Source organism: Martes martes (genome assembly GCF_963455335.1).
Source record: "Martes martes genome assembly, chromosome: 14".
Classification (NCBI taxonomy): Eukaryota; Metazoa; Chordata; class Mammalia; order Carnivora; family Mustelidae; genus Martes; species Martes martes.
The window spans coordinates 19,461,253-19,479,824 of NC_137902.1; the positions used below are offsets into that span (position 1 = coordinate 19,461,253).

Below are 18,572 nucleotides of genomic sequence, written 5' to 3' on the forward strand. Positions count from 1 at the left end.
CCTGCCTCTCTGCCTACTTGTGATCTCTCTCTCTGTGTCAAAGAAATAAACAAAATATTTTTTTTAAATAGATATAGTTACTCCATTTATCCGAACATTGAGGGTCTGCCATGTGCCAAGCACTGTACTGGACATAATGTGTACAGTAATGAGAGAAACAGACATAGATCCCACTCTCAAGGAGTCTATGGGCAATAGGGCTTATTGTGAAGATTAAATGAAAAAATTCCAGCATTTAGTACATGCCACTCAGTTAATGGAAGCTATGACAATTGTTTCCTCTCTTGTTCTCCTCCATAGAGAGGGAACTGAAAGCAGTGGCTAAAGAGAGCAGGGACCACATTAAAGGATTGCCAACGGCTATCTTCTCTGCCGTTCTCTTTCCAAGTCCTCAATCTAACAAGCCCTCAAAGTCTAGACCAGAGTTTCTTAACTTCTACATTATTGACATTTCGGACAAATAGTTGGGGGCCGGTGGGGGGGGGGCGGACTTGTGCTTTGTGGGATGCCCAGCAGCATTCCTGGCCTCTACCCACTAGATGCCAGTAGCACACTACCAACCAAAAACGTCTCCAAATGTTGCCAAATGTCTCCCGGGGGCACAAAGTCACTCCCAGTTGAGAACCACTGGTCTAGGGAGAGGAAGGGCAAGAAGGTCATAACTGCCGAATGCTCCAGGAGCAAGCTGGGAAGTGTATAAACATCCATAACTTTTTCCCACCCTGATTATTTTAACCTGCTGGTGGACATCCAAAACAACAGGAAGCTCTTGGTGAGGGGAGAATTTCCCCTGCCCTATGGTCATTCCAGTGGCTACTGCAGAAAATATCATGTCAGAATAAAAATCTTACTCTCAAAAATGTCATGAGGTTCATGCTGCATTTTAATGCCCTCTCTCTCTCCTTTCACTCTTCTTCTTTTCAATTTCCAATGAAGTAAAAAACTGCAAGATTATGCCAGCCCTTTTAAATATTACATTTGGCACCACATTTAAGAACCAAATAGATGTCCCATCGAATGCAGGGAGACCCCAAATGAGAGATGTTTCCAAGCTGTTCATAGGACAGTCAATTTTTTTTGTAAAGACTTTAAAATAGGGACCTTACTTTTTCTGTTGTTGGACAGATCACTTCAGATCTGGGGTTTCCCATTAGATACTGGTAACAACTACTCTCAACAAGGGACATTATGGGGTAAGGCAAAGACTGGAATTATTTAAAAGAAAATAGCTATCTGCTAAGTCCTGTTAGTTAAGGGCAGAAATTACTAGGTTGAAAGTTAGTTTCTACTACTTTCTACTACTTGTAGACTCCTTAAGCTTTAGATCCCAAACTGCTAAGTGCTAATGCAGGAATTTAAAAGACGTAGATTAATGACAAATAAAAGTCTCCCCAGTGGGAGATAAACCATGTGACATGCAATCAAAAAAGAAAAAAAAGAAGTACCAACTGAAAATACACATGGGTTTAAATCCATAGATCGTAAGCCCTAGCAAGTTATTAAGAGAAAGCATGATGCTCAGTGCACGTGCCTGACTTTTCACAGTTGACCTCTAGATGAATTAACCAGCCCTTCTTTTAGAGCCACGGCCAAGAGGGAGAGAAGGAAATGGAAAGTAGGGTGAGAGTCACCAAAAAGACCCACCCCCTATGTTGAAGAATAGCAGAGGTAATGGTGATGGAGGGCAGGGGGCAGTGTTAAGGGCAGATTTATATACAGGAAGTCGTTCTTTTCCAATAGCAACTGAAGGTGCCATTTCCTTCTCCCTGCTCTGGCTGACTCCTAGAATTCTTGCTTTGACATTGGCCACCATGGCCTCCCACAGCACAAAGCCTGGGGCTTTAGCCTCAGGAAAGGAATACTCTTTATTAACCATCCCTCAGCGCCAGTCCCAGCCTGGAGGAACCCAGAGGCAGCTGTGGCCTTTCTTTTATTCAAATGAGTCCAGTTTGTCCTACAAACACAGATGGAAACTGAGAGAAGAACCAAAGAACCTGGAATCTTACCCACGGTCTCTGGTCCTGTCCTCTCCCTAAAGTATCTCTCTCAGGGGAGCCTTATTTGAAAATGGAAAAAGTCCCCCTGAATCCCCCAGGCCTCTAACAAACACAGCCCAGATGGGGATGAGCTGCCTCCTAGAGCAAGCAGGCAAAGCTCTCCATTCTTAGCTAAGGGTCCTTTCTGTCAGTTTACTGGATGCGGATTTCCAAAGGACTTATTGCAGATTCATGAACAATGGAAACTGGTCTGTATGACATCTTTTCTGCAGACAGGAGAGATGGAAAGAGGGGAAGGGACCGTCAGGTTAAGTTACAAGCCCAAAGTCACTGTACTGGTAACACCTGGTGCTTAAGAGAACTTCCCTGAAAGTGCAAAACGCTTGGTGTGCAGGGCACTGTTTTCTGCCATTATCTGTAAGGATGGGGGTTTTCAAGCAATGAAGGCTGAAGATGGAGGAAGGGTGAGTCCCGAGCTCCTAAATGAGAGCCTTAACAGTTATACGTCTTTTTCCACCCTCCACCCCAAAATGACAACACAGCCTCCTTCCCCCTCAGGGCCCAAAAACGTGAAGAGCAGCAGAAAACCTCTCCTTCTGCCCAGTGAGTCAGCCTTGCCTAACTTCATGCGTAAGCTCTCCTCAAGTCAGCGGCAGCTCAGAGCTGCGGGTCTGCGTGCCGCCGAGATAAATTTGGGTCTAGAAAGGATGACGTAATGCTAAACCCGAGAGGTAGCTGCCGCCTCCCAGGGCTCCAGTCACCAGGGCTGCGGGCTGACATCCCCACCACTCGGAAAAGCACCGAGCCACCCAGGTGCCTGAGCTGGGGAGACAGGGAGAGAAAGGACGTGGGGGCGGGAGCAAACGGCAGGGGGAGGCAGTGTTCATCCGAGATTGCTGAATCTGGAAGTTTGTTGTTTTTTAACTTCAGTTTTCTGGTGAGATCAGGCCACTGGCAGAGGCTCAAACAGCTGCACTTGACTTCCATCCTGGCCTATCTCTTCCCCTTTAGAAAAGGGCTTCTTACAATTTTATTAAATGGCCCTTATTACAGCAGCCTATTTCGGTGATTATAATGGATGTGTTAATTTCTCGAATGTCCTTTCGCTTCTTTTTTGCATTAACTTGGATCCAAGAAGAAATCTGCATTGCAGGACTCAGCTCATAGGCACATCTAAGATACCTGCTGCCCCCCAGCACCCATCCCACTTGGGGGTGCAACTGATACGGTCTTCCGGATTTTGGAAAAGGACTTTGCTAGGGACATGCCAAGTCCCCCCCATAACATTTCATGGTTTATTTCATAGACGTTTACATCATTAAGCTTCTTTCTCAACCCAGTCTCCATTTTCCATTTTTCAGATGAGAAAACTGAGGCCCAGAGGGATATCATAACTGACCAAAAGGCCACACAGCTGCTGTCTATCAAAGCCACCAAGCAAGGATTAGGATTCAGGCCCACAGACTCTCATCCTGTGCTCTCTACCCATCTCCATAAGTCCTTTTCTGGTTGATTTGTGACATATAAATCAATTAATTAATTAGAATAAGTTTTCTGATTTTTTAAATTCGTGAGCCCCAAACCTTTAAATATCAGCCTGCTTTTGTTTTCGGCTTAAGGTTCATTCTTCTCTAAGGAAGGGGTGGCCTTGGAATCAACTCCCTTGCTGGTGATGACCACAAGCCATGGGCCTAACCTCAATAATCTTTCTTGTATGGGAATGGTGTCCTTCATCGGAAATGCCTCCTGAATACTTTTTTCAAATGACATTTCATCATTTGTTGCTCTAGTCCCTTATTATTCTCCTTTAATTTGTGGTTATAATCATTTATACTGGTAGATTTCGTGACTTTCAGCCATCCCTGGCATATAGCCCACTCAGCCATGGTATGTTATTCTTTTGAAACATTGCTCATTCCATGAATTAGTATTTTCCTTAGAATGTTTGCATCTATATTCAAAAGCAAGAATATACTATTCATATCTTTTGTTGCATGTATCAGGCTTTGGATCCAATGATCTCTACTTCCAAAGGTAGATGCAACTTGATTTTAAAACCTTAAAAAAAAAAAAAAAAAGATTGCCAGAGGCCTTCCCTGCTGGTAAGAGGATGCCCCACATTCTTGCCACAGTCCTGGGTAACCCTCCCTCCCCCACCAGGAGCCTGGCTAGAGCTGCCCTGCCCCCATCCACTGGCATCACCACTCCCTTCCAGGCAGCAGAAACTTGTGGCAGTCACTCTTAGGCCCTGCCAGGCCCTGGACACTGTTAAGTCACACATCCAGCCTGCTGCCTTAGGGCTGAGTTCTCTGCCTGAGATGCACCATTTAGAATAAAAACACCAGGCCCTTCCTTGCCTGCTTAAGGATGAGCGTGATCTTGCCATCTCTTCCAGCCACAGCATTCTGATTCTAGGATTCTGGGATTCCCCAGAAAGCTTGGAACAATGTGCCTCCATTTATGTACCAGCTTCCACATCATAACAGCCAACTATGTACACAGTGCTGCTCGTACAGTCAGCTCATGGGCTCCTCTGCACACCTCTGAGACTCCTTGTTTTGCAGATGAGGCCCAAAAAGGTTAAGAGATGTGCCCAAGGTCACACAGGTAATGACCAGATTCAAATTTAGATTTTCTAAGTCTGGAACCCCACAGCATACATCAAGGTATGTTTCATCAGACCAACCAAACAAAACTGGCTAGGGCAATGGTCTCAACCAAGGATAATACCATCCCCTGGGAGGCTTTGGAAATAAGTAGGAGAGACTTTCTTGAGTGTCACAACGACTGTGGGGGTCTGCTGTCATTTAGTGAGCAGGAACCAAGGATGTTATATCCTGCAGTATTCCGGACTAATCCGCATAAGAACAGCTGTCTCACCAGTAGCTCCCCTGTTGAGAAACACTAGGTCAGAAGGTTAAAGAGAGAGAACTCATCCTTCATTCAATAGCTATTCCTTAAGCATCTGTTCTGTGTTGGGCACTAAGCTAGATGCTGAAGATAGAATCATGAATGAAACCAGTCAATGGACCTGGGGCTCACGGTGCTTGTATTCTAGCCTGGCACACTGATGACAAGCAAGCAAACTCATGGTAAATTGTGATACGTAGGATAAAGGATAAATACTAAATGCAGGATGGCTTCGGGTGGACAGAAAGACCAGGGCAATCACAAGGGCTTCTAGGCCGGCTTCCTAAACTTTAATGAGGACACAAATCACCTAGAAATCGTGGTGAAATACAGATTCAGATTCAGCAGGTCTGAGGCGGGGCCTGGGAGTCCCCTTTCCGACAAGCTCCCAGCAGAGGCCAAGGCTGCCCGTCTTAGGAGACCATACTCGCTCTCAACAGTAAGGGTGAGATAGGAAAGAAACTACTGAAAGATTTGAAACAAGTCCGCGACATGAACCCAGTTATATTTAAGATCACTCTCATTTCCTCGATCTCCACTGAGGAGAGGAAGAGGTTGGACCTATGCCGCTTGACCGGAACCAGCTGGCCCACGCGGTCACGGTGGCAGCCAGGGTCTACAGCTCATCTCTGCCACTCACACGTGCTTCTCCCCCGCCCCTGCCCACCCCAGCTTCTCTGGCAGAAGCCCTTGGCTCCAAGCAGGGCCAGACCAGTTGCCCTACAAGCTCGAACACCTTCAGCAAACCTAGTACAGCCTGATAGGGTGTGGATTCACACCCCTGACACCCTAGTGTGCAGAGCCACAGGAGCCCTACTGGTTGGGTGAGTTCCCCAGGGGGTGCTGGGCAAGGCAGTACTGCACATGCAAGGAGCAACACCCTAGGACTATTGCCCTTCAGAAAACCGGCCTTAATCTGACTTTAGTGTCAGTACCCAAGGAGCCCTGGAAGGTTTCAGCGGCCTTCTCTCTGCCCTAGGATGAGTGGGAAGTAAAGGAAATCACTCCAGGGAGGCATTCCCCAAGGGGAACCCTCAGCTTGGACTTCAAACATTCCAGATTCCGTCTCTTGCCTCCTGCCCCTTGAGGCCCAACTTCTCCTAAGGAAAAAAAGAAAGAAAAATCTAGGTTTGGGCCTCAGCTCCACTCGGTGTTAGCATGTGGCTTTGGGAAACTTAGCCTTCCCAAGGCTGAGGCTTTCCTCATTTATGAATGAGGATAATTCTAGCACCCTCCTATTGGATGATTGTGAGGGTTTAATACAGAGCACTTAGCATCGTGCTGGTACATAGTAACTGCTCAGTAAAGGGGGTTATTATCGCTATGCCTTTGGAAAACAGAGACAACATTGCACTTGTCAGCAGTCCCCTTGGGGACAGGTTATCAGACTCCTAGGAGACAGGCAAGAATTATTTATTGGTCTCTATTTGTCTATCATTTGTGCTGGAATATGAGCTGGAACTGGAGACCATACCGTCTGCCCTTTGAAAGCACCAAGCACAGGGCTTGGCTCCTGGCAGGTTTTAGAAATTATCTGTTGAATTGAGCTAAATTTTACAGCTGGTAGAAAAAATGAAAGTAAGTTGCATGCAAGGTACTCAGAGTCTTAGGAGTCAAGAAATATGGTATGGGAGGTTGGGTGTGGTAGAGGAAGAGGGAGATTAACATGGGGATGCCATAGGGTAGCTCTGGGCCCCTGCAGAAAGAAAAAGAGGCCACCCCAGCTCCCACCTGCCACCCACGGCCACAAACAGAGCAGCCCTGGGCATGCCCTCCATTTTAATACAACAGTATCAAAATTGTCCCAAATCATCTTTATTCAAGTATTCTTGCTAATGGCCATAAAGATGCAAGAGTAAAATATCTCAAACAGTAGGTAATCCAAATCCCTTTTTATTGGCTTTAGTTTGAATTTCCCAATCTCCCCCAGGACACTATGTTTATCTTTCTAATTTTGCTGTGTTTAAATTTCCTTAGCAGATGCTGGAGTTGGATATAAGAGGTATGTGGCCAAGGGCATGTTTGTTATATGGGAGAGTGGGCTTGGTAGGAACACTAGTTATGGACAATCCTCCAAGTACAGAATGCCCCAATCTGTAAAGAACTGAGAGTGGAATGTGTTTATTTACAAGGCTGCTTACAGGGTACTTAGTTTCCTAAGCTCAGGCAGGGGGGAAAAAAAATCAGATCTGTAAAAAGTACAAAGACAAAGACTAAACACAAAAGATTTTAAACACAGGGTGGGGGTAGGGGGTGTAGGGAGGGGAGAGGGACTATTCCTTTAAGGAAACCTAAGATAAATTTTTGTCCCATCTGCAATGATGGCTAGAACCAAAGACACAAAGTCCAAGTCAGATGCAATTCTACATTGTTGGGGTTCACTTTAAGACAAGTGAATTTCTAAAACCTAGCACTGGAATAGAGTATACCCTCCACGCATGAGGGCTGGACTAGCACAGCAGTGCCTGACATAAAGCAGCAGTATGTACTCTTTAAATATTAGTTGAATGAATGAATGAATGAATGAAGAAATTCACAGAACAAATGTAGGGAGAATTCCTGACAAGCAACACAGTTCCACAGATTATAAAACGATCTGCCGCAAGGGCCTTTTAAAGAGAGGTTCTCCAATCTAAGTTTTTTTAAAAAGGGTTCCTATTTACGTATATTTCCTGGAGATTTATTGCTCAAAGCAAGGGTCACCTGAACTTTCAAAATGTTTCACAAGCAAGTGGCCTAACCCAACTCCAAGATGAGGAAGCAAAGAAGAAGCCGCAAGCCCTGGAGGGTGGTGGCAAATTCCCATTATCTTTGGCCAGAGAGATCAAGTCAGCTGTTGACAGCTTTCACACCTCCAGCCAGGCCACTCAGGGACAATGATATCAGAGACAATTACTTCCCCTTAGTAGCAGAAGAGCCAGAGAGCAGGTGTCGGTCCCTCTGGAATGGAAGCCTCTCTCCAGTGTGAGCCCAGAGCTCCACCCACCAATCCCAGAGGAGGCCCCTTTGGGAAGACTTTTATTTCTCCTCCTCAGATAAGGCTTGGGTAGCCATCCTGTCACTGTCACTGCCTTTGGGCTCCTCCTGCTTCCTCCAGCCCCCATGTAAAAGAAAATATTTTTTTCTAAATGGCAAATTCAAATTAGCTTCATTTTGAAAGACTATTGAGAATGTTGCAATGACCTTTGCAATAACTGGACACACCCTAGGATCAGTAAACCAGGTTTGAGAACTGCTGACTTTATAAGCACCTGACCTGTAAAACAAAAGCCCCGTTTGGGGCTCTGCTTGTAATCCAGTCTCACCACCAGGCAAGAGGCCCAGAAGAGCCTGGTTCTGCCTGGGCTGTGTCATCTTGGGCAAGCCACTGGCCCTCTCTGGGCCTCAGCCTCCCATCTCTACAGTGAGGGTAATGGATGCTGTGACTGCTGGGGCTCCTTCTAGCCCTGACACTCTATCTTACCACCTGCCTCCTTTAAAAACAGGGGCACCTGGGTGGCTCAGTGGGTTAAGCCTCTGCCTTCGGCTCAGGTCATGATCTCAGGGTCCTGGGATCGAGCCCCACATCTCAGGGTCCTGGGATCGAGCCCCACATCCGGCTCTCTGCTCAGCAGGGAGCCTGCTTCCTCCTCTCTCTCTGCCTGCCTCTCTGCCTACTTGTGATCTCTGTCTGTCAAATAAATAAATAAAATCTTTAAAAAAAATAAAAAATAATAATAAAAACAAACCCCAACATGGAGTGGAAGGAAGAATGGGAAAGGCAAGAGAATGGTTCAGCAGGCCAGACTGCAATATGTGCCTCCCACCCCGATCTCTGCCTGCTGAAAACGGCTTTCTTCATTCTGCAAGAAGATTCCTATTTCTTGCTGGGTTGTTGCTTTTTTACTCCTTTTTCTCCTCCATCTCTCTCTCTCTCTCTCTCTCAACTCAAAAGCCACAAAACCACAACTCACCTTCCCCAAACGGGTCATTTGGAAGCCAGAGCTGTCGGGGGGTTAGGTGGGTCAGGCCTGGCATACTGGTGGTATCTAAGTGAAGACCAGGCCAGGGCAGCCATGTGCTTCTCCTCCAGAAACCCAGTTTAAATCAATATTTATCCAACTGTATTTATAGAAAGTGGTGGTGGTAGGGAGGAGGGAATGGGGTAAGGAGGCAGGGGGGATCTACAACAGAATAAGCCACAATGACTGATGCAAATCTTTGTGGCCAATTCGTTTCTGCAGGGCCAGGCTTTTTTTTAAAAGGCAAAAGACCCGGCTTTGATGAACCTGCTGTTGGCCCCAGTACCATAGCAACAGCCCAAGTCCTCTGATATGCCCAGAGGACAGACTTGGGAAAGGCAGCAGGAGGGGGTGGTGTTTCCTAGGAGCCTAAACTTGAGTTAGGGCCAGGAGAGTTGAACAAGTCTGCAAAACAAAAAACAAAACAAAACAAAACAAAACAAAAAAAATCCTCTCTGGTTGGCTCTTCTGTCCTCGGCCTCACTTCTAAGCCTTTTTCTTAGCAGGGTATGTACAGGAAGACCTTGAACAATCAACAGAGTGCTTCAAATACCAGCTCTGCTTTGGGTTGCTGGGTGACCTTGAGCAAGTCATTTTACATCTCTGGACTTCATTCCTTGGCTCGTAAATGTGTACATGCATATATGCTTAAAACGGCAGGCTCATTCTGGAATCAGAGGCCTAGGTTCGAAACTTAGCTCTGCCACTTACTAAACCATATGACCTTTGGGCAAGTTACTCAACATCCCTGCACCTTGGTTACCCCCTCCATAAAATGGGGTAATAAAATTGCACATATCATGGGGTTGTTGTGAAGATTGGAGGAGATAATGCACATTTAGCCCCATACTTGGTATATAGTCCGTGCTCAAAAATGGTAGCCAGTACCTATATTATGCAACGCAGTTAATTGGTGCTGCAACATGCAACCGTCTTCATTTCCCTCAGTTTTCCCTCCAAACTCTTGCCCAGCCATCCTCAGATAAAAACCCCCATTTCCGGGTGTGTCAATGGGAGAGTGTTTCCATCAGCCACGGAGGGTCAATGAGCAGCTATTGTTTTGTCTTGGAACTGATGGGACCTCCTTCCCGCCCCCCCCCCACACCAGGAATGGCTCAATTCAACTTCTCCCATTTCCTAAGGGCCCCGTGTGTCCCCTCTGTGGTGTGCCCAGTCCCTGGGAGCTCTGGGGCTCTGAAAGCCACAACAATATCCTCAAAGTCTACTTCTGGCATTTACCAGTGGGCAGAAATCATATTTAAAGGGGGGGGGGGTGCTGAATCTGAGAAACATAATTTAGGATGCAGCAAAAATAAAGACCTGACTTAAAATGTTCTTTACACAAAGCCCCCCAAAACCAAATATCCCACTCCACCCCCACGATAAATCAACCCACAGAGTTTTCAGGGAAAAGCAAATGCACATAGTAGATGCTCAATACATATTTGTGGAATGAATGAATGAATCATAAGGTGCCTGCTATGTATAAATGTGACCTGCTTGAACATTAGTTGCCATTAAAGTCCTCAATTTTAGCAAGGCTGCCTTAGTCCCCTGCTCTCTAGGCTAGTAACTGATTCACTTTCTGGGTCACAGCAGATGACAGTGGGCACTTTCAACTCTCCAGCCCTAACCTACCATCTCTGTGCAGCCCCTGGTCTTTACAGGCCAAGACCAACCTGTGTTGATTACAGGAGAACCTCTTTCCTTGGAAGAGATCAGAATTTCCAACTCTTCTCCAAGCCCCCAGAAACTCTTTTCTATGTCCCCTGGCCTTCAAACCTGATCACTGTGCCATAGCCAGTAAATGACAAATCCAACCAAAGAATGCTATTAAGTGTCTCCTGTATGCCCAGTGGAATGCTATTTGCAATGGTGGGATACACTGAAGTGCTATAGGTGATCTTTTCCCTTATGCTAATCATCTCCCTGGGAAGATTAAGCTAATACACAGGTAGCGGGTAGAAGATTGCAGGGTTACTGATAATCAAAGCTCAGAGAAGAGGCTATTTATTGAGCACTTACTATATTCCAGGGACTTTAAATGTTTAAATGGAGCACCTCGTTTAGTTGTTCAGCGATGATGTGAGTCTGGTTCTATTGTTAACCTCAATTTACAAAAAAGAAATGGAACCTCAGAGAGGCTGGTTAACTTGTACCCGAAGTCACAGAGCCAGTAAGCAGCAAGGAGGAGGAGTCCGGGCCTTGCTCTGGGTTAACTGTAAAGCTCTCGGTCTCTCAACTACCCTGAATTAAGAAATAGCCAGAGGAGGCTCTCAGAGGAGGTGGGAGCTGACCCAGGTCTTGAAGGATGAGTAAGATACAGATAACCCCAGAGGAGTAAGAGAATGAAGCCATTCTGACAGAGGGAAGAGTCTGAGTCAAGCAGAGAGTCATGACCGAGAAACGTGCTTGCGGGTGGACCGGCTGGACAGGAGCAGAGGAGATCAGGAGAGGAAGGCAGGGTGGAGCCAAATGACACCACAAAGCAGCAGTTTCCTCCATCAGGAGGAAGAGGCTGCTCCTTGGCCTGACCATGCCCCTAGGAAAGCACCTCACCCTCAAACCCAGATAATCCACCCCAGAGAGTAATCCATGACTTCTACTCCCATGTAATCATTCTCCTCTGTCTTAAGCATTGCCCCCCCAAAGCAACCTTCCCCAGACACTGAGCAGCCCATTACTATCCTCTGGATGTTACCTGTTAACAGCAGCTTCTGCTTGTCCACTGAGCAGCTTTTCTGTGAGTCTGATTCTTTCTCCCTTTCAGTTTTAATCTTTTCCAAAACAGGAAGTAAATATTTTTCTAACGATCAGTCAGTCCTAGGCAGCCCCCAGGCACCCCCCACCCCGTTCACTGGACCCCAAATGGATGTAGAAGACCATGCCAGAGGTGACTTACATAAAACTTCTGGTTTTGTGATAACTGGTCCTAGTCTCCGTGATTAATATTTCTGGAGCCCTTTAATCTGAGATCCTTAAGGAGTCACATTAGTTGGAACGTCGGGAAAATGTACCCACACATCCTTGGGAATCCTTGCCTTGCACAGAGCAGCCGGTCAGTACTGGGTGACTTAATTTGAACACCCTCCCCTGAGGAGACGCACCATATCTACTGGGAATAATTCAACACTGTGGCCACAGCTTGGTGAGCACTCCTACTACGGAAACCTCAAAGAGGCAATGAAAAGCAGTTCTGGCAACAATGGAAAATAAGGCAAGCTCTTGCCAAGTAAGTACTTTGCAAACAACAGTAAAAACGAAACGTGTGATCTCGTGACCAGGGTCTACTGGTGCATTTCGGGAAGGTCTCACAGAACCCGAAATGGAGAATCAAGGCTGACACCCGTTCTCAGGGGAGAAGAGCGTCCCTTTAAGAAGGGATTGTACCAGCTGGCCACACTACAGCTCCCAGAGATTTCCTGGCTTGCCTCCTGGCTCCACCCACCAGTCTCTGGCCTCAGCAACGCGTGACGTCAGAGAAAGCTGAAGCTGGCGATAGGCTGAACAACGCAGCTAGGTCAAGTCCAGTCAGAGGAAAGAAGTTTGTCTCCATGTGGAAACCATGTGTCTCTAGCTGGGAGGGGGAGGAGGAGGAGGCGGAGAAACTGAGATCAAGTGATTACAGGGGAACTGGCTGAAATGAAGGCGGGGAGGTTGTGCACCTGAGCCGGCCAGCAATGCCCTTTGCAGTAGTGACCTAAAAAGAAAAAAAGAGAAAAAAAACTTGCCCAACAAACAAAGCTTGAGCCCCCTCCCATCATAATAATAATTAAACAACTAGGATCCCGGCTTCCTTCCAAAAACCAGGGACCTGAGAATTGCTGGAGTCCTATCGGAACGCCCAGATCCCCCTCCCTCCCCCAACGACTGAATGATGTCAGCGTTTCGGAAAGCGGGGCTCTGAAGCAAAACAAGCCCCGCGCGCGCGGAGCGACCCGCAGTGCCCGAGCCCGGCGCACGCACGACCCGCCCCCCAACTCGCGTTATTGCTGTGCACACGCGGACCGCCGTGACGCGCGGGCATTGTGTGCAGCGAGCAGAAAACAACGGCGAGCGGCGCCAGCGCGAAGAAGCGCCCCCAATAAAATGAGGCAGATGTAGGGCCCGCCGTTTTCCATACCAGGAAACCCAGACCCGGCGGGAGGTGTTGGGGGGTGCCGAAAGTGGGGAGGATAAAGCAGCCCCCCGTGGGCCGCTTCTCTTTGCAAGGGGCATAATAGAGGACCCGGCGATGGTAGCCCGTAGTTTGCTGGAGGTCACCCTCGCCAACGAGAGCTGTTGGGGAGGGGGCGAGGGCCTGGAGCTGGGCCCCCGCAGCCAAGCCGGGCAAGGCGCAGCGCCCCAAGCTCTCGGGGAAATCTGGGGGCTGTTGGCATCACGTCATGCAGAGCCAAACAGCGGCGGCAAATAGAAGCAAGAGAGCTAAAAATACTCCCGCGGGGAGCCGGCCGGAGGGGGGGCAGTGGGGCCGAGGGGCTGATTACGCACACGAAGTTGACTTTGGGGCGCTGAGGTTCCCGAACCCCTCTCGGGGGGCTGCGGGGCTTGCAGCGCTGACGCTCGGGAGAGGGACCGGGAGGAAGCCCCTTGGCTTCCTCGGCCACGGGAGCCCGGCTCGGCTGCCGCTGGCCCGCCCCGTGCGGGGTAGCCCGGCCCGGCGCGCCCGGCCCTCTGCTTACGTGACTGGTGGCCACGCCGGAGCCCCGGCACGGGGTAAACTAGGAGGTGGCGGCGGCCAGGGCGGCGGGGGACGCCGCGGGGGAGGCGGCAAGGGGGGGGGGCGGAGGTCTCTGATTGTCTGCGGGTGCGGGGGGGGGGGCGGGACGCGGTGGAAGCTCCAGCAGCCTCCCTAGTACACCATGCTGGGGTGGGGGGGAGGACCAGGTTTGCCACACACTGCCAAGGTGCCCTCTTTGGGTGCACCCCCCGCCCGAGTCGGCACCATGGGACAGACTCCGGAGAACCCCGGACAGGGGTGAGGGGTAGCTAAAGAAATCGCGCCCCTCCCCCCTCCAACAAAAGCAAACACGCCAAACAAAACCGCGTCTTCACCCAGCTCCCCACCAGCTCTGGCTTTTCAGAAACTACCCTCCTGACGAATGCCCCCCCCCCACACACACACACCATGAATAATTGCAAACTGAGTCGGCTACGCAGCCAGCGATGCGCCTTTCTGGCAACCCTGGCACTCCGAGAAAACAGGAGAGAAGAGAAAGAAAAGAACGCACACAACCGTCCTCCCAACACAGATCCTTGTTTTTGCCTTCAGCCACTGCACAATTGCGCTGGCAACACACAGTTACTTTCACCCTGGAGGCCTGGGGTGTTGGTCAGCTGAGGCGTTTTTGTGTTTGATGACTGTTGTTGTTGTGTTTTGGGGGGGGGTTGCAAGATCTGACACGTTGCAATCGGACCATTTTCTCTCTCTCTCTCTCTTCTCATTGATCTTCCTACTTGTTCGGACAGATTAAACAGCCTGGTTTTCTCCAGTCCATCGGTTTATCTGCCTCGACCCCTTCCCCCTTCTCGCAGCTCTTATTTGTGAGCTCCGTGCTGGAGACGCCGCACACGCGTGCCCCCGTTAGGACGCTGAGTCGACTGCCTGGGAGGACTGAGGGACCCAGCAGGCAGGGGCAAAAATGAAACAAACAAATACAAAAAGGAGGCCAGGCCCGGGTGGGGCTCCCAGCACCCCCCCCCAAACATTGCTCTCCACCTGAACCGAAGAGAAGGGGTGGGGGGTGGGGGCGGGAGGACGGCAGAAATCGACAAGGCAGGCGTTTGCCTTCCTCGCCAGGCGCGCTCACTCGTAAGTCGTCTCGCGGAAAATAAAGAAACCGCACACAACAGCCCACACCTTCTTCCCCAACTATTGTTTCCTGCGAGATCCCAAAGTTTCCTTTTAGCTGTGTCCCCCTCGCCAAGTTTCCCGGGCGCAGGACGGCGGGTCCGGGGCAAGCTGCTGGTGCTGCCTGGCCCAGCCGGCCTGTTTGGGGGAGGGGGGCGGCGGCACCCCAGGGCAACCGAGGTGCTGGGGGACTGTATCCGCGGACGCGATGGCCTGAGCCCTGCCGCGAGAGGGGAGGAAAAAGCACAGCAGACAGGAGGGAGAAGCACAACCGAGTCAGCCAGATCAAGCCCACGCCGCGGAGGGCTGTTTGGTTGTTGTGGTGGTTGTTGTTGTTATTGTTGTCGTGTGTGTCTCTGTGTATATGTGTGTGTGCGTGCGTGTGTGTGTGTGTTTTCTCGAACCGCGGAGCTCTGCCTACGATTTCCAACTTTCGGCTTCTAATCCCCACCCCACCCAGGAACGAGCGACAGAAAAACAACACTTGTCTGCCCGAGAAGGCTGGGGGGGGGGGGGAGAAGGAAGAAAGGCGACCTCAAAGAGATGAGCTCTGGGCTCAGTTGTCAGCAAACAACACTCCCCCGCTTGCTCCCGGCGGTCCTCCCAGCCTCCGGGAGACGGACAGACGGACGCACCAACAGGCCCCCACCACCACCCCCCCGTCTTTGTTACATCTTTAGCAGCTTTGTGCGTGCGTGTCCTTTCTCCGGTGTCATCGGCTTTACTGCCGAGGGCTGGATGTGTGTGTTGGGGGGAGGGGGGGCGCGGGCCGAGCAGGCGACAGGGGTCGCCCAAGTGGTTGAGGAAGAAAGAGCCGGGCGCCGAGGAGGAGCCGGGGCCCCTAAACTTACTTTTGTTTTCTTTCTCGATCTGCTCCAGGTAGCTGGCGGCCTCGAGCAGAATCTGCACGTTCTGCAGAAAAGTGTTGATGTGCTTCTCCATCGAGTTCTCGCTGGTGTTGAAAATGTCCGAGAAGGGGCACCTGAGCTTGGCCCCCGCGGGCTCCTCGGGCTGGGCCGGGGGCTGGGGCGCGGCCACGGCCGGGGGCGCGGCGGGGGCCAGCCCCGCGCCTTCACAGCGCGCTTCCTTGCGCGGCCGCCCGCGTTTGCCCATGGAGGAACCGGGGTCCGCGGAGCTGGTCCTCTTTTGGGGCTGCGCTGCCCGGCCGAGCTCCGGTCCCCAGAGGAGACCCGGCTGGCTGGAGCGGAGGAGGCGCCGAGGCTAGGAGGCGACCTGACTTCCCGAGCCTCGGTGTGTTCAGTTATGTGTGTGAGTGTGTGTGAGTGTGTGTCGGTCTCGCAGTGGGTCTGTGTGTATGGGAGATTGAATGAACCTACAGGACAGACGGAGGCGCTCTGGCGCCTGGGTCCTAGTGCGAGCCTGTCGCCAGCGGACCGGTCAAAATAAAAGGTGGAGACAAGCGAAGCAGGGACCGCCCTCTGCCCGTCCCCGCACCTTCCCCGCCTCTCCCCAAATCTTACCTCAGAGTAGAGCGCTGTATTTCAACACGAATGGAAAAAATACTCGATGCCTCTAAGTGGACCTGCATAAAAACAAACTAGTAAGCTATTTTTTTCTTCACATAAAAATAAGACCTCGTAAAGGGTCCAGCACAATGCCTCGCACATAGTGAGTGGGTCCCCATTAAATGGTAGCTGCTAGGACTTTTTTTTTTTTTTTAATAAAAACCCAATCCAAAAAACCCCATCATATGTAACCTGCAGTTTCCTCCCCCAATTCACACACCCCTGCACACAGACGGGAACAGGCATGTGTCTTCACCGGATCAAATGAAATCCCCAGGCCACCAAATCCCAGTTACAGATTTACTCACTCTTTCTTTCTCCCTTCAAATGCAAAGTTATTTTCCAGGAAGGGGGAGGAGATGTAAGCATCTCTCTCCACACTCCTCTTCCCAGCCTTGGTCCAGCTGTGCAAAGCTCACACTAGGGTGCCTCCGCACCTGGCACCCTTTTATTTGACAGAGCAGCAGAAATGGCAGTCCCGGACACCCGCCCCCCACCGCCCACCCCAGCTGAATTCCGCCTTTTGGCTCTGAAGACTCCTACCCATTGACATTGTTGTTTTTACTGCTGCTATCACCTAGTCAGGATCTGCGAGGAAACAGGGATGCTTTCCAGGCTTGGGAGAGGTACAGCGGGAGTCAGAGGGATAGTTGAAGGCCATTAGGGAGTGTCACAGAGAAGCGTTTCAAATCCAGCTCTGAAGCTCACAGGCTGTGTGAGTTCAGGCAAGTTCCCTAACCACTCTTGGCCTGTTTCCCCATCCATGAAACTCTGATAAGTTTCTTGTGTTGATTAAATCATATCTGCACTTAGCACACTACCTGACCCATGGTAAGATCTTTTTCTTTCAATCCAGACCAGATAAGAGCCTGGATCCCCTACTTGCATCTAAGGGGTGGGTGGGGTGGAGGACAAGCTACAGGAAACAAGGCTCTTCTGCACTGTTGGAAAACATCTCTGCAACAAACCCATCTAAATATTGTCACCTTGCAAGGCCAACTGGAATTTTCCTTCAGGGGAACCATTTACATAGAAGACACATTAAATACTGCCCCCTGCAGTTGAGCAACCCAGCCATCGTGCTCAAAAGCAGCTTCATACGCATTTGTCTGGAAAGACCCTTATTAGAAATGGAAACTTTTTTAAAAAGGAGAGAAAGCACATTTCTTTGTAAAACATTCATTATGTAAAACTTAGAGTACACATACCCTCACAGAACCTTCAAGAAAGTCTTGTGTACTTTCAGAATATAATAACCTGCTGCTGAGAGGACAGGAGCCATCAGTAAGTAATTGGCATTTTAAAGCCAATGTATTCACATTTTGGACCATAATATAATCATACTACACATACTGTCTGTCCATTTTCTGTTCTGAGACAAATTTTGCATGGTTGATCTCTGCATCCTTTAGCTAGGATTGAGTAAAGGCTCCTAGGAGCTATGAAATAAAAGTTCACCTTCCATTATCGGAACAACTACTGACTTTTTGTCCCTGTTGGGACCACAACCTGAGTAACTTATGTTTAAAAGCCTGTAAGTATAAGGACTTTAGGAAGGTATAGTCTCAAACAAGTTTTATTTAATGCCATCTTACAAAAACTAGCATTTGTATAAAACAGCCCCGATCTCCCTTGACCCAAGGGGAAAATGATAGTGAGACAGTGAACAGTGAACCAGCTAACCTCGAAGAAAACCTGAGTTTTCACCCCACTGGGCACACCAAATGTGTACACATGCAGTACTGTGCCCTACACATATGTCTACACACACTGGCCAGGAGAGGCACACCTCACCCATGAGTCCCGGGGCGGGGAGGGGAGGGGGGTGGTGGGAGCAGAGTGTTTTGTAATTATTTATTTATCCCTTTTCATCTCTCATAGGTCTGTGAGCTTCAGAAAGCCCAGTGGGAATCTTCAAGCTGGGCCACGGATCTGACCAAAGCCAAGATAAACAATGGCTTGAAGAAAATCGACAAAAAAGTGCTGATTTGCACTATTCCCACAGTCAGCTACAGCCCCCACCACCATTCCCATGGAAAACACCACTGCTGGTGCCAAATCAAGTTTCCCCCCCTTCATAGGGGCATTGTTTTTTGTTATTATGTGAGTTCTTAGCATCAGACAATGGCACCACAAGAGACACAGTGAAGGAGGAGAAATGCCTTTTTGTCTCACTAAGTCTGTGCTATTGTGCCCCAGACTCTAGCCCACACATAGTACACTTGCATATTTTCATTTTGGTAACATGTATGTGGAACAAGGAATGTGCCAAGCTAAAGCTTTGGAA

General features: G+C 49.4%; 1 protein-coding gene across 3 annotated transcripts in view; it reads right to left on the bottom strand.

Annotated features, from left to right (window-relative positions):
- MXI1 (MAX interactor 1, dimerization protein) overlaps positions 1-16,302 on the bottom strand; it is an 80,069-nt gene extending 63,767 nt beyond the window's left edge. The window contains exons 1-2 of one of the 3 annotated variants that reach the window (XM_080822770.1): positions 13,400-13,572; positions 12,574-12,608 (exon numbers count right to left, since the gene is read on the bottom strand). Coding sequence is in view for 1 of the 3 variants with exons in the window: in XM_080822768.1 (XP_080678894.1) it covers positions 15,611-15,872 (262 nt within the window). In the remaining 2 variants the exon portion in view is untranslated. Of the gene's footprint in view, positions 1-12,573; positions 12,609-13,399; positions 13,573-15,610; positions 16,052-16,240 lie in introns of those variants that run through there. The other 2 variants (XM_080822771.1, XM_080822768.1) reach the window with 2 other exon arrangements.
- Positions 16,303-18,572: the final 2,270 nt, after the last annotated feature.